General features: G+C 43.8%; 1 protein-coding gene across 5 annotated transcripts in view; it reads left to right on the plus strand.

Moving 5' to 3' along the window:
• Positions 1-9486, plus strand: part of VLDLR (very low density lipoprotein receptor) — a 32087-nt gene extending 22601 nt beyond the window's left edge. For 2 of the 5 annotated variants that reach the window (XM_039230818.1, XM_039230821.1), the window contains 10 exons: positions 295-466; positions 1069-1287; positions 2163-2281; positions 2814-2953; positions 3507-3648; positions 4491-4637; positions 5501-5584; positions 5962-6042; positions 7777-7946; positions 8832-9486. In XM_039230818.1, the coding sequence (XP_039086749.1) occupies positions 295-466; positions 1069-1287; positions 2163-2281; positions 2814-2953; positions 3507-3648; positions 4491-4637; positions 5501-5584; positions 5962-6042; positions 7777-7946; positions 8832-8867 (1310 nt within the window). In that variant the 3' untranslated portion in view covers positions 8868-9486. The remainder of the gene's footprint in view (positions 1-294; positions 467-1068; positions 1288-2162; positions 2282-2813; positions 2954-3506; positions 3649-4490; positions 4638-5500; positions 5585-5961; positions 6043-7776; positions 7947-8831) is intronic. The other 3 variants (XM_039230820.1, XM_039230822.1, XM_039230819.1) reach the window with 2 other exon arrangements.
• Positions 9487-13357: the final 3871 nt, after the last annotated feature.

The following is a 13357-nucleotide window of genomic DNA, read 5'->3' on the forward strand; positions in this document are numbered from 1 at the left end:
ATACCATGAACAGCTCCCAGGTTTGCTTACTCTCTGCTCCCAGACTTCAGTGCAGTCCCAGTAAGTCACGTACCCATCAGCCACCCTCCCACTGAGCGCTGTGACCCTAGAACTGCCTTCTTCAGTGGTGGGAAGTGCTTGCGGATCCCAGAGAACACAGAGTGCAGCAAGAATACCCCTCAGGTGCTTAGCAAAGCCTTTACTTTTCAGGTGCCCCTCCTGCAGGAGGAGCGGACTTCGGAGGGCCTTGCCTTCGTACAGCAAAACCAAATAAACCTGACTCCTCTCTTGTAGGTAAAGAGCCAAGTCTGATCTTCACGAACCGAAGAGACATCCGCAAGATTGGCTTGGAGAGGAAAGAATACATCCAACTAGTTGAACAGCTAAGAAACACAGTAGCTCTTGATGCGGATATTGCCGCTCAGAAGCTGTTCTGGGCTGATCTAAGCCAAAAGGCCATCTTCAGGTAACTTCAGTTCTATGCATGGTGTCTCAACATAAATTCCCTGTCACTTGGTCTTTGGGAAGGCTTGGAGGAATTTCTAGCTCCCATCTAGCATCCAATGAGCTGGGACTCTTCAATCTGAATACTAATTGATTCTCCAACTATTAAATGACTATCAGTTCCTCCTTAGAAACTAACAATCATCTGTCAAGTACAAGGTGGTTATAGCAATAGGATTATCACAAAGCACATATTTATTTCTCTTTTTTTCACCCCTTTGTCTCTAGTTCATTGACAACTGTTTATAGTTGCTACCAACACAAATGGTAGGGACAGCTTTCTCTCAACGGGAACTATAGAAACTCAGATGATGTCTCCTGAAACAAATAGGTTCACTTAGAAATGTGTCATTCTTGCATATCGAATACATAACAGCAACTAAATAGTGGACACTATTGTATAGGACCAGTAAGAGGCATAGTTAAATCGTTTGAGTGGTGAGCTGTGGTTTTGCTAGAGTTTCTTCTGAGCAAAGCTGTTGACCATTTTGTAAACAGAAAGTCCATTCTCCAGGCTCTGATGGTGTCAAACTCTTAAATTTCTTGTGACCTATTCTGTTTCAGTGCCTCAATTGATGACAAGGTTGGTAGACATGTTAAAATGATCGACAATGTCTATAATCCTGCAGCCATTGCTGTTGATTGGGTGTACAAGACCATCTACTGGACGGATGCGGCTTCTAAGACTATTTCAGTAGCTACCCTAGATGGAGCCAAGAGGAAGTTCCTGTTTAACTCTGACTTGCGGGAGCCAGCCTCCATAGCTGTGGACCCACTGTCGGGGTTTGTAGTCTGTCTTTCATCTTATAGCCTTTCGGATGCTATCTGTGTGTGCCAGGAGCTTTCCCCGTGGCTGAAATCATGCTGAAATCCCCAGACTTATTAGCTCCCCACAACAACGAATTACCCAGGTCAAGATGTCTGTGGTGCCACAGTCGAGAAACCCTGCCATAGTACAGGCCATCCCTGGCAGTATGACCACTGGGTGACGTTCATGAAACAATAGATCTGATTTGATGTGCACCAAAAGCTATACTTGACCCCTTATGGCCACCCATCTTCTTTCCAAGTGATTTTTAATTTTTGTCTCAATGTTTTGTCACATTAGCCCCAGATGAGCAACCCCAAGTACCTGCACAAGTTGGGGGAGTTTGATAAGCCCGCTACCTCAAAGCTGTCATCTAAGTGTCCAAGGTGTCTGAAAGTCCAGGGGAAATAAATGGACCTGTCTAGCAAGATTTTATGGAGAGGTTTCCCTAAATCGCCACTAATATAGAGAAGCATCTGGGAAGAGCCTGTAGTAACCACAGTTGACCACCATGAATCCTCACCAGAACACCACCAGTCAGCCCTTCCTGTAAAACTTAACATATACTCATTTTTGAGTCCCCTGAAAGAAGTGGCCTTTTGTAAAGAAAATACCTAACCTGTGACTTGGGGTTGAAATATAAATGCCACACTTATATAGATTAATATAGTTCATTATGAGCCTGTAAGATTCTGAGTGTTAACTTTTGTTTGCCTGGAACGTAATTTAGACCCTTAACTGTTACCATTTGTCTTTCGAGTCTTCTATTCATTCTTTAAATGTGTGTCTCATACTACAAGTTTATGCCCTCTAAACCACTGAGGCTTCCTTCTCCTTTAATTCTTCCCAGCTTTGTTTACTGGTCAGACTGGGGAGAACCCGCTAAAATAGAGAAAGCGGGCATGAATGGATTTGATAGACGGCCGCTGGTGACCGTGGACATCCAATGGCCTAATGGAATTACCCTTGGTATGTATGTTCTTCCTTCCTTGACCACCAGGTCTACAGTTTTCACTTCCCTCCAAGGTTTATTCTGGACTACAGTGGACAGTTCTCCACGGTTCCCTTCATAGAAGGACTTTTGGAAGAGAGTAATTGAGCAATTAGAGTGGGACAGTGGACTTAGTAAATTACATGTTCCACCATTACTAGCTTTCCTGTCCACTTGGACCTAATGTGTAACATGAATTCAGGGAACCTCGGGCCTTGGGAATACTCATCCCGTAAGGGCAGAACAACATGCTAGCTTAATATCAATATAATGTGACATTTCTCAAGTCAGCTACTTGGAGAACCTTAGGCACTCCTTTAGTCTTCCAGAATGCACATGCGTACAGATTCTACCTGCTGCTTCACAAGGTTTGTGGGACCTCCCTTAAGAACCATGCTGGACAAGGAATCATGAACACAGAATGTTGGATTTTTTGGATATTTTCAAGGGAAGCTGGGAAGCCAGATCTGTGATGGCTTATCATGCATTGACAATTCTTTTCCTCCCTAGATCTTATAAAGAGCCGTCTCTATTGGCTCGACTCCAAGCTCCACATGTTGTCCAGTGTGGACTTGAATGGCCAAGATCGTAGGATCGTCCTAAAGTCTCTGGAGTTCCTGGCTCATCCTCTCGCAGTAACCATATTTGAGGTGAGATGTGTGCCTCACATCTAAGTGTGTACCTCTGAGTTACTGTAGCACCCTTGGGGAGAAAGAGGAGGCACGCGGGAAGGGGGGCGGGGCACTTACAATGTGGGACCAATTCTGTACTGATCTCTTATGGCACTTTAAGAAACCTCAACTTGCATCTTATACGGTCTGGGACATCCAGCATCCCAGACCAGCATTCAATAAATGAGGTCCATTAGGGGCGCCCGGGTGGCTTAGTCGGTTAAGCCTCCGACTTTCGCTTAGGTCATGATCTCGCGGTTCGTGGGTTTGAGGCCCGCGTCGGGCTCTGTGCTGACTGCCAGCTCAGAGCCTGGAGCCTGTTTCAGAGTCTGTCACTCCCTCTCTCTCTGGCCCTCCCCTGCTCACGCTGTCTCTCTCTCTCTCTCTCTCCTAGAAATAAATAAAACATTTAAAAAATAAATAAACAAATAAATAAATAAGGTCCATTAAACTGCCAGGAAACGATGATGACCTTAGACATTGACTTGTGCTCATCCCAGATGTACATGCTCATTTGGGGGTTCTGTTTTAGGATCGTGTCTACTGGATAGACGGGGAAAATGAAGCCGTCTATGGGGCCAATAAATTCACGGGATCAGAGCTGGCCACTCTCGTTAACAACCTTAATGATGCCCAAGACATCATTGTCTATCATGAACTTGTACAGCCATCAGGTAATGTGGACAAATATAGCCCTAAAAGGCTTCTCTGTAAGGACAACAGCATGATGTAGTACCTGCTTGGGTATCGTTAGCTCCGTAGCAGCTCAACTTGCTCTAAAAGGGAGCTTTTGCCTCCAATACGCTACAACACTTCAAAGCTGGTGTTGTTGTTTTGTTTTGTTTTTAATTTCTGACTTCCTAAATTGCTGCAGAACTTTAACTCTTATGTTCTCTTCCAACTCTCAGCGTTCAGTCTTTTATTTCCGGCTTTTCCATACCTCTTGGCCTTCATTCTCTTGTACTAAGATGATTGTACTACCCTTCAAAGTAGGTTTATGCCAGAAACTTTTCCTGCCTCCCCATCGTGACTCCCCATCATGACGCATCTTCTCTGTAGATCCGCAAACACAAGTGTTCCTATCATCTCCTGCCCAAAATACTTGACTGATTCTACCTAAATGGAAGACTTAAACCTCCCTCTCGCTGGGTTCCTTCCACTTTGTGGGAGAAAGACGAAGGATAACATGCTAGTCTCTCTCCCTTGAGTCTTTGCTTTGGACCAGTAGTGGGTACCTCCCTTCTTCCCCGCACCTGCTCCCCCACCACCCGTCTGTTCAAGGGATAATCCTTATGCCATTTTCAACAGGTTTCTTTGGATCTGTGGTATCCTTAGAGCATACTCCCTGTGCCCTTCTATTTCTTCTTCACTGTATTGGTTGAGCTAGAAGGTTTGACAGAGTCGACAAGTGTAATCTCCTTGGGGACAAGGGCTCATGTCTTCAGCATCTAGAACAGGGCTTTATGTATAGCAGGCACCAGAATGCCAGTTTTAAAGGACTTTTATTTCTGAATAGGTAAAAATTGGTGTGAAGAAGACATGGAGAATGGAGGATGTGAATACCTGTGCCTGCCAGCGCCACAGATTAATGATCACTCTCCAAAATATACCTGTTCCTGTCCCAATGGGTATAATCTAGAGGAGAATGGCCGGGAGTGTCACAGTAAGGCTTTTTACTTTACAACCACAAACAGGACAGAAAAATAGGCAACAGAGTAAGACCCTAGCTACAAAACGAGCCTGGATTTTTTTTAAAGAATTCTGTTTTAACTGATTCTTGGTATAGATTTGGGAATGTATCTGCTACTGTCACACGCCAGGGTTTCACGTCATTACTTCAGAACTGACTTCTAACTCATGTCCACATTTGGGGAGTCTGTAGCTGACTCATAAGTGAATGTGACTATGCTGATTTGTACCAGTGAGAGACCTAACGGCACTGAGCTAGCCAACTTATAAACACGTCTTAATATTTTCCTCCCAAGAGGTCATGGTTATAGGAAACCTTACGGACCCAGTGGGCGATGACATCTTTTACTCACGCTTAAACCAAGCTTGATTTTCATCTTTTGTCCTTAGCTTCTCATTGAGTGACAAATTAAAGCCACTTGTTGTGAGCAAGGAATTCATAGTGTGAGGTTTTTATTAGCTTACTACGGAGTCCCTGCAGGGATTAGGTCAGTTTACTAAGAAAGTCACTGCAAGACAATCTGACAGTAAGACTAGTATGTCTGCTAATCTGGTTTTGAGAGCATTTCTTTTAACTTCCGGATGCTGAGAGGGTAAGTGTGGCTGTGCAGCTTTCTGAGTTATCCAATTCCAGATGTTGACTGTCCTGTCTCAAGTCGCATGGGTCTCTGGTTTTGCATGAAGACTCTCTTTCAGCTCTGTCCGTGCAACTTAGCTCAGCAGTGATCTTTCTGTTTCCTGCGCCGTAACATAACCGTCCTCATGATTTATCTGGACAAAACAGCTGGCCACTCTGGAACCTTGGCATTAACCAGGTTCTTGGTCTTTGTAATTCAGGTACTGCAACTACTGTGACTTACAGACAGACAAAGGGCATCAACACAATAGAAATTTCGCCAACTAGTGGACTAGCTCCTGGAGGTACTGGGCCCAGTACTGCCAACTGTGAATTTCAACTAACAGCCACACCCCCTGTATTTATTGCTTACATAATTAATGCAGCCTGTAACTACTCATTCTGCCCCTGAATGGTAACATGCATTTGGACTCCAAAGACTTAAAGCCTGCAAGTCTTAGCCTGTCCTGACTTCTTAAGATTTCTACTAGACAACTGTTAGTGAAATAGCTGTTCTAGTATGTGACTCTCAAATACTTATAGACCAGTTGTTCCCGGTATGCAAAGCAGTAGATACTAAACATCAGTAATGGGCTCTGGGCATGAGGTGCTCTGCCAGATGGATAAATTCTTAAGTCTGAGTTCAGGTCCATCTACACTGATTCCTTTTATTCTCTTGTAGGGATCAATGTGACCACAGCGGTTACAGAGGTCACCGCTCCTCCCAAAGGCACTTCTGCTGCCTGGGCCATCCTTCCTCTCTGTAAGTACATTATCTATGTATTTGGGTCTGATAAACTTGTGTGACACTAACCAGATGAGCATTTCTGATCCATCTAGAGACCCCTCTCCCATGGTCATAGTACTTGTGACACTGACCACCTTCACTCTTGCCTCCAGCATTGCACACGGCGTCCACACCTTTCTCTTCCATGGTATCCTCAGCACAGTGAATGGCAGTGATAAATTCTCAACTATTCCATGAATGGTGCCGACTGCTCTCTACTTCAGAGTTGTTAGTCTGGCTCATTCCCTTTTACAATACGCCCCTTTACAGAAGACATGAACAGACACTTCTCCAAAGAGGACATCCAGATGGCCAACAGACACATGAAACGATGCTCAGCATCCCTCCTCATCAGGGAAATACAAATCAAAACCACACTGAGATACCACCTCACGCCAGTCAGAGTGGCTAAAATGAGCAAATCAGAGAACTCTAGATGCTGGCGAGGATGTGGAGAAACGGGCACCCTCCTGCACTGTTGGTGGGAATGTAAACTGGTACAGCCCCTCTGGAAAACAGTGTGGAGGTTCCTCAGGAAACTAACAATAGAACTCCCTTATGACCCAGCAATAGCACTGCTAGGAATTTACCCAAGGGATACAGAAATGCTGAGGCATAGGAGCACGTGTACCCCAATGTTCATAGCAGCACTCTCCACAATAGCTAAAACATGGAAAGAGCCTAAGTGTCCATCAACAGACGAATGGATCAAGAAGATGTGGTTTATCTATACCATGGAATACTACATGGCAATGAGAAACAATGAAATCTGGCCATGTGTAGCAACATGGATGGACCTTGAGGGTGTTATGCTGAGCGAAATAAGTCAGGCAGAGAAGGACAAATACCATATGTTTGCACGTATAGGAGGATTAGGAGGAACTTGACGGAGGACCAAGGGGGAGAAGAAGGGTGGAAATGGTGGGGGAAAGGGAGAGAGGCAAACCATGAGAGACTCTTGAATGCTGACAAAAACTGAGGACTGATGGATGTGGGGGGGAGGGGGGGATGGGCATGAAGGAGGGCACTTTGGGGATGAGCACTGAGTGTTATGTAGAAACTAATTTGACAATAAACTATTTGAAAAAAAAAATAATAATAAAAATAAAAAATAAAAAATAAAAAAAAAAATACAATACGCCCCTTTAAGAACACGGTTCTGTTCCCCACTCTGAAATGTATACAGTGCTTCAAAGAGGGGAGACATACAGATACTTTCATGCCTTCTTGAGGAGTTGGAGGACTCATACAACTGGTGGATTAAAAATAGTTAAGAATGACTAAACTCAGGGGAAACAACCGCTAGAGCAATTTGGAGGCATGCGGATTCTAAGGCACTGTGCTAAAATGGTCCCCTCACCCTAGAATATTGGATTCCAAGCCTACCTAACACACCTGGGGGAACCCCTGAAAAGCCTTCCAGAAACTGGTGCAATTTTAATTCAGTTGGCCCGGGCCGGGGCCCAGGACTGCACCCTTGCCCAAATGGCTGTGTGGAGCTTAGCCCCAGTCCACAGAGTAACACGTAACTGCTGGTCTGAACTTGTTTCAAGCTCCTGGCCCATTTATAGTCTAACATCTAGCTATGTACCTTCCTAAAACATGAAATTTTTATTAACGTCCCATATCGCTGATCTCTGAACAGGACCCTTTCGGGGAGGGGATGTTTTGAGGCTAGACTCTGCTTAGTCACCTTCTCACTCATTTCAGTGCTCTTGGCAATGGCAGCAGTAGGTGGCTATTTGATGTGGCGGAATTGGCAGCACAAGAACATGAAAAGCATGAACTTTGACAATCCTGTGTACTTGAAGACTACTGAAGAGGACCTGTCAATAGACATTGGGAGACACAGTGCTTCTGTCGGACACACGTACCCAGCAGTAAGTCAGCTTTGTGTCTTGATACACCATGGCTTGCTGTAGGACTTGCCGGAAAGGAGACCGCTCACTCAAGCTGTGGCTGCTTGGTCTGGAAAGAGCCACTGGGATCACAGAGCCACCAAATACATCTATTACCTGGAGATTAGACAGTCTAGCCTGTTAGAACACATGCCAGTCAGGTGATAAGCATCCGCCCCATTCAGAACAAGTAAGTCAACCTAAGGCCGTCACTGTACTGTTGGAGACATTTTTGGTTATAGAAGCTGTATGTAAATCTTAGCATGAACCAGGTGGCTCCAATCTGAACTGTTAAGTCAGCTGTCCACTGGATGCTTAAAAATTAGCACATCCTATCTATAGGAGTTGGCTTAAAGTCAGTGTATTAAGCAAGATTCATTTAGCTGTAATTACCAAATGCTTGAAAGTGGCCTAGCCCACCTACTATAGCTCACTTCCTTTCAGTAGTAGAGTCAGCTGCGTGTACTTCAGCTGAAACCCAACCAGAGTATTTGGCCTTCACTGAGAGAAGAGTGTGAACAAAACAAGTACTCAGCACCCCGGCTCTCAAGCTCTTGGGTGAAACAAAGAATAGTGGTCAATTCATGGCACATGTGTGTCTTTTCCCCATTTTTCTCCAGGACTTAAGATCATTAAGGAGATGGCGGCATCAGCTCCACTGTTTTCTCTGTCTACAAGTAGATATCAACGGATTCAAGTTAAAATGCATCAGGGGGACACAACTCAATACTTTTTTGAGATATGACTTCTCTTCTATGCCCCTTTGGCCTCTGAATGACCACCCCAAAAGCAAGGTCCATTTCAGAGACTGGAGTTCCTACCAGTGAGTGATCACCAAGCTCATTCTGTACTCTTTCTCTTCCACAGATATCAGTTGTAAGCACAGATGATGATCTAGCTTGACTTCTGAGACGAGTCTTGGCCTTTGAGGTCTAAACCAATACCCTCCCCCCCACTTCGGAATGGTAACCGAGCCAACACCTGAAGTCTTTCTTCCTCCAGTCTGGAAGGACATCAAGATACCTTTACATGGATCAAGCTTGTATACTTGACCGTTTTTATATGACTTTTGTAAATATTCCCGCCCACATTCTACTTCAGCTTTGGATGTGGTTACCAAGTATCTAACCCTTGAGTTTCTAGACAGTATTGCCGCATCTGGCCAAATATGCACTTTCCCTAGAAAGCCATATTCCAGCAATGACACTTGTGCTATAGTGTATATCACCTGTACATACACTGTATAGGCCATCTGTAAATATCCCAGCAAACAATCACTATTCTTAAGCACTTTGAAAATATTTCTATGTAAATTATTGTAAACTTTTTCAATGGTTGGGACAATGGCAATAGGATAAAACGGGTTACTAAGATGAAATTGCCAAAAAAAATTTGTAAACTAATTTTGTACGTATGAATGAAATCTTTGACCTCAGTGGAGGTTTGCAAAGACTGAGTGTTCTAACTACTGTACATTTTTTTTTTCAAGTGCTAAAACAATTAAACCAAGCAGCTTACCCACGGTTTGTGCCTATTCCTCTAGGATAAACTTCTGTAAACAACCTGAGTAGTAGCAAGCATTCTAATGAACTTTATGAGCTAGATGATATAGATCTTGATGTTGTATAACTAAGCCTATAATTTGGCTAGTTACTCTTAGAACCAAGTACTGAAAGAACAAGGTACCACTTAATATTTGTTCCCCGTTTATTTATTTTGTAAAAGAAGCTGACTTAGCCTGTACCTAGAATTCCTCTTGTTCAGGGGAAAGTTCCTTTGCTCATTACTTTGTTTCCTGATCTAGAAACCTACGCTAAGATTTCTAGCAATTCTGCTTCTTCATGCTTAAGTCTCTATTTCCCATGTTCTATCATTATATGTAGCTCCAGGACAGGGGCCTTCTTGCCCTTGAGCTAAGTGTGTTCTGCTTTTATAAGTGTAAACCATCTACCATGGAGAGGGCTGGAGAGGTACTATTTAGTGCCATTCTTGAACACTCTAAGCTAATGGTTCTCAGTGAGGTTAGCATATCGATCCTCTGAGACCTTGTTAAAAATCCAAGTTCTCAGACCCCCTCCCAGACCTGCTGAATGAGAAGCTCTCGGGGTGGGGTCCAGGAATGTGTTTCCACAAGCCCTCCAGGTGATTCTGATGTAATCTAACATTTGAAAACCACTGTTCCAATGTGACTTCGTGGAGAATCTACAGTACCTTCTAATTTTTCAGTCTGGCTGGCATGGATTCCTTCTATGGACAATGTCTGAAATTTTTAGTATGAAGAGCAGATAAGGAATTTGGGTAGAAGGAAAAGTAGCACGAGGCTTTAGTAAGTTTTCCATCAGATTGGCCATTGCCTCCTTTCTCTCCAGTCTCAGAATGTGGGCAAGCAAGGGAAGACGGGGGGCTTGAAGCCCTGGGAAGACGCTCTAATTCCAAAATGAGGTGGGGAGTCTGCTGCAGAGAAGGCAGGATTCCTTTTGGGATTAAATGACCAACGCAGGATTAAGAGGGTGAAGAGATATTTTGAGTAGCTAAACAGATTGGTGGATGACTCCCATTCTACTTGCACGTGGAATAGAAGTAAGGCAGTTGACACCTTGCTTGTGGCTTAGGCAGAGATCAACAATCCTAGATGAAGTTGCTTCTGCCATATCATTTAATAGATAGATACCTGTTGTGATTTTGGTCAGATGGATCAAAGCGAAAGGCATGGGCTTTTGTTGGGGAAGCAGTAAGGAGTGTGCAAGTTCAGAGCATAGAAGAAAGAGGCTGTAGCCGTGAAGGTGAGGCTATTCTGTTGTCCACCTGTTACTTCCTCTTAAATAGCCATTACACTCAACAGGATGTAGTCTGCCGACATAGGGTATCTGAAGTGCCCATGTGATTAGTAGGCTAGCATTCATCATGTATGAACTCTGAAGGCCATTTGGTTTACTGATACTTTGACCCTACACTACAAAACCCACTGATTTATTTTTTTAATTGGAGCAATCCAAAGTTCCCTCCTAGAAAGCCTGAAGATACCCATGTTTTCCCCCATTCTAAGGAGTATATAGTGTTAATCAACTTTAAGGCCCTAAGACATAGTTTTTAAGAACAAAATCAAGCATTATTCTCCATCGTTTTCTCTTACATTCCAGTCCCTTCTGTGTTCTTTTAGGTTCTAGGTCCCAGTCTCCCATCTTCTAAGAGTCTAAAGTACCTCCCTCTTTTACCTTGCCCTATCCCCCCGTAAGTAGCCAAGGACAGAAACTAACTTAAAGGCTGAAGAAATGAAGTAACTACATATTTCTGTTGAACTAAGAATAGTGAATATGACTTGTCAACTCAGCATGTAATAGTAGTTCACAGAGAACTAGAGCCTTGGGCTTCAGTTCCCAATTAAGAGCTGCAAGAATCCTACATGAAACATACTGGCATAAGTTTGCTATGTCTGGAGAGTTTACTAGAGAGGGTGAAAATTAGTTAAGAGGTAAAATGTGAAACTTAACAATGAAGGAGGATGTTTAGAGTTAAGTGAGTCGTACAAAGTCACTGAGAGTGGGTCCTCCAGAGATTTTAGGAATTGCTACAAAGATTGATAAGAGACGCATAAATAGATTTGTGGGCCCTGCTGAAGAAATCTAGCCGAGTCCCTGAGTCCAAAGTTTTAAGTGGCCTTTGCAAGCTCTCTATTTGGCAAGAAAGTATCCCAGTTGTTCAGCCAGCTCCCTTAAGACATTCTTACAGCTATTTTAAAGCCATGGTGTCATCATCAAGCCTCCAGTGTTCTATTCTTGATGAACATGAGGCAAAAAAAAAAAAAAAAAAAAGACTTCAACTTTGGCACTTACTTCTGTTCCTTATATCTTTGGAAGTCAGATAGCCCTTCCCAAAAAATGAGAAGACAGACTTTAAATAGCAGAACTATAGGGCATTTAAAGGACTAACTCTTCAGTTTAATACTGAGAAATGGGAGACCTAACTACAGTAGACCTTTGAACTCTCCTCACCCCCAAAGCAAAAGATTCTGGTGGAGTGTTTTACACCGTTAGTGTAACTGGAGGAGTTTCCTAGAATTCTTACCTGGTGAAGAGGTTTATTCTTTTGAACCCACATGGAAGCTAGAATCCTTGATTTTAGTGGGAGGGAAATTTGCAAAAAGCATATGCACTTTTGCTGGCATAACTTAGGTCCAAGAATTTATAACACAACCTGCTCATCTCAATCACAGAGTTTGAGCTCCTTGGTTTCATAATCAAGCAACCAACCCCTGGAAGAATTGGGAATTATATGATCAACATTTCAGCCACATCATAGACCTGAACTGTGGAGGTTCAAGAATACGTAGAAGTAGAAAAAGTCTCCAAAGATACTTGTTTCCAAATATAGGAGGAATGAACCCGAAGCTACAACAATGGCATTTTGGGGACTTATTTCTCTCAAGTCAAGCATGGAGCTTTTCCAAGTTAAAACAGTTTCATGCGAGGGGTAGTAAGCCGTCTATGTACATACATCATCCTTATCTGCTTTCACAGAGCAAAAGCTGAATGAGAGTTAGCAGCGAGGCCCTGTCCATAATTTGGGGGTCTGCGGATAAGCTATTAAGGAACAAATGACAGGAGTGTCTCATCTCTCTAGTCTGTCTCCCAAACCTGTTGAGCATTTCTGAGCCCTGCTCGTTCAAGAAACAGGAACCAAGTGGGACCACCGACTGACAGTCTCCTTGTAAACCTGGCAGCCATGGTCTCAAAAGGAAGCAGAAGGCAGGCTGCAGGTGGGGCGTGGGCTCTGCAGGGGGTCCTGGGCACATCATCACTAGTTTTCTTCTTTGCTTTACTTGAGGAGAAAGTCATAGACTGGCAGCAAGGAGGTTCACCAGCACTGTGTGAGGTCGGTCTTGATGTGGTAGTTTGGGCCAGGTGCTAATCCCCTCGGGAAATGGACCTGCTACAGACTGGGTTGCTATTCCATGGTGATAGTTACAAGAGAAGGCACGGAAGGGTTCAGCATGGTGTCTGGCATGTGGTGGGTGCAAGGCAAGCGTTCCTGCTGAAAAGCATTCTGGATGCTCGGACTCTACTTACTCCTTGTGGCACCATCTAGAAACTGGCAGGTGACTTTACCAGGGAGAGTTACAGTAACTTGACTCATTAATGAGCCTAACATGCCTTAGACCCTGTCCCAACTGTTTCCCACTACACCTGTCTGATGAGATCCAGGTGTGAAATGCAGGTGGTGGTATCACCTTTATACAGTTCAAAAGGCTTCGAGGCTTACACGATTTAAATCCCAGAAATGGAGCTGGTGTGTTTCTGCCTCGACCTTTTGCCTTTACTACCTGGGACATGGAAACGAGTTTTTGGTGACCTGCGCAGTGTTTGGATGGAAGCTGATGCACTTTGAATCTCCCT

This window comes from Hyaena hyaena, unplaced genomic scaffold (genome assembly GCF_003009895.1).
Source record: "Hyaena hyaena isolate Hyena2069 unplaced genomic scaffold, ASM300989v1 scaffold_51, whole genome shotgun sequence".
NCBI lineage: Eukaryota > Metazoa > Chordata > Mammalia > Carnivora > Hyaenidae > Hyaena > Hyaena hyaena.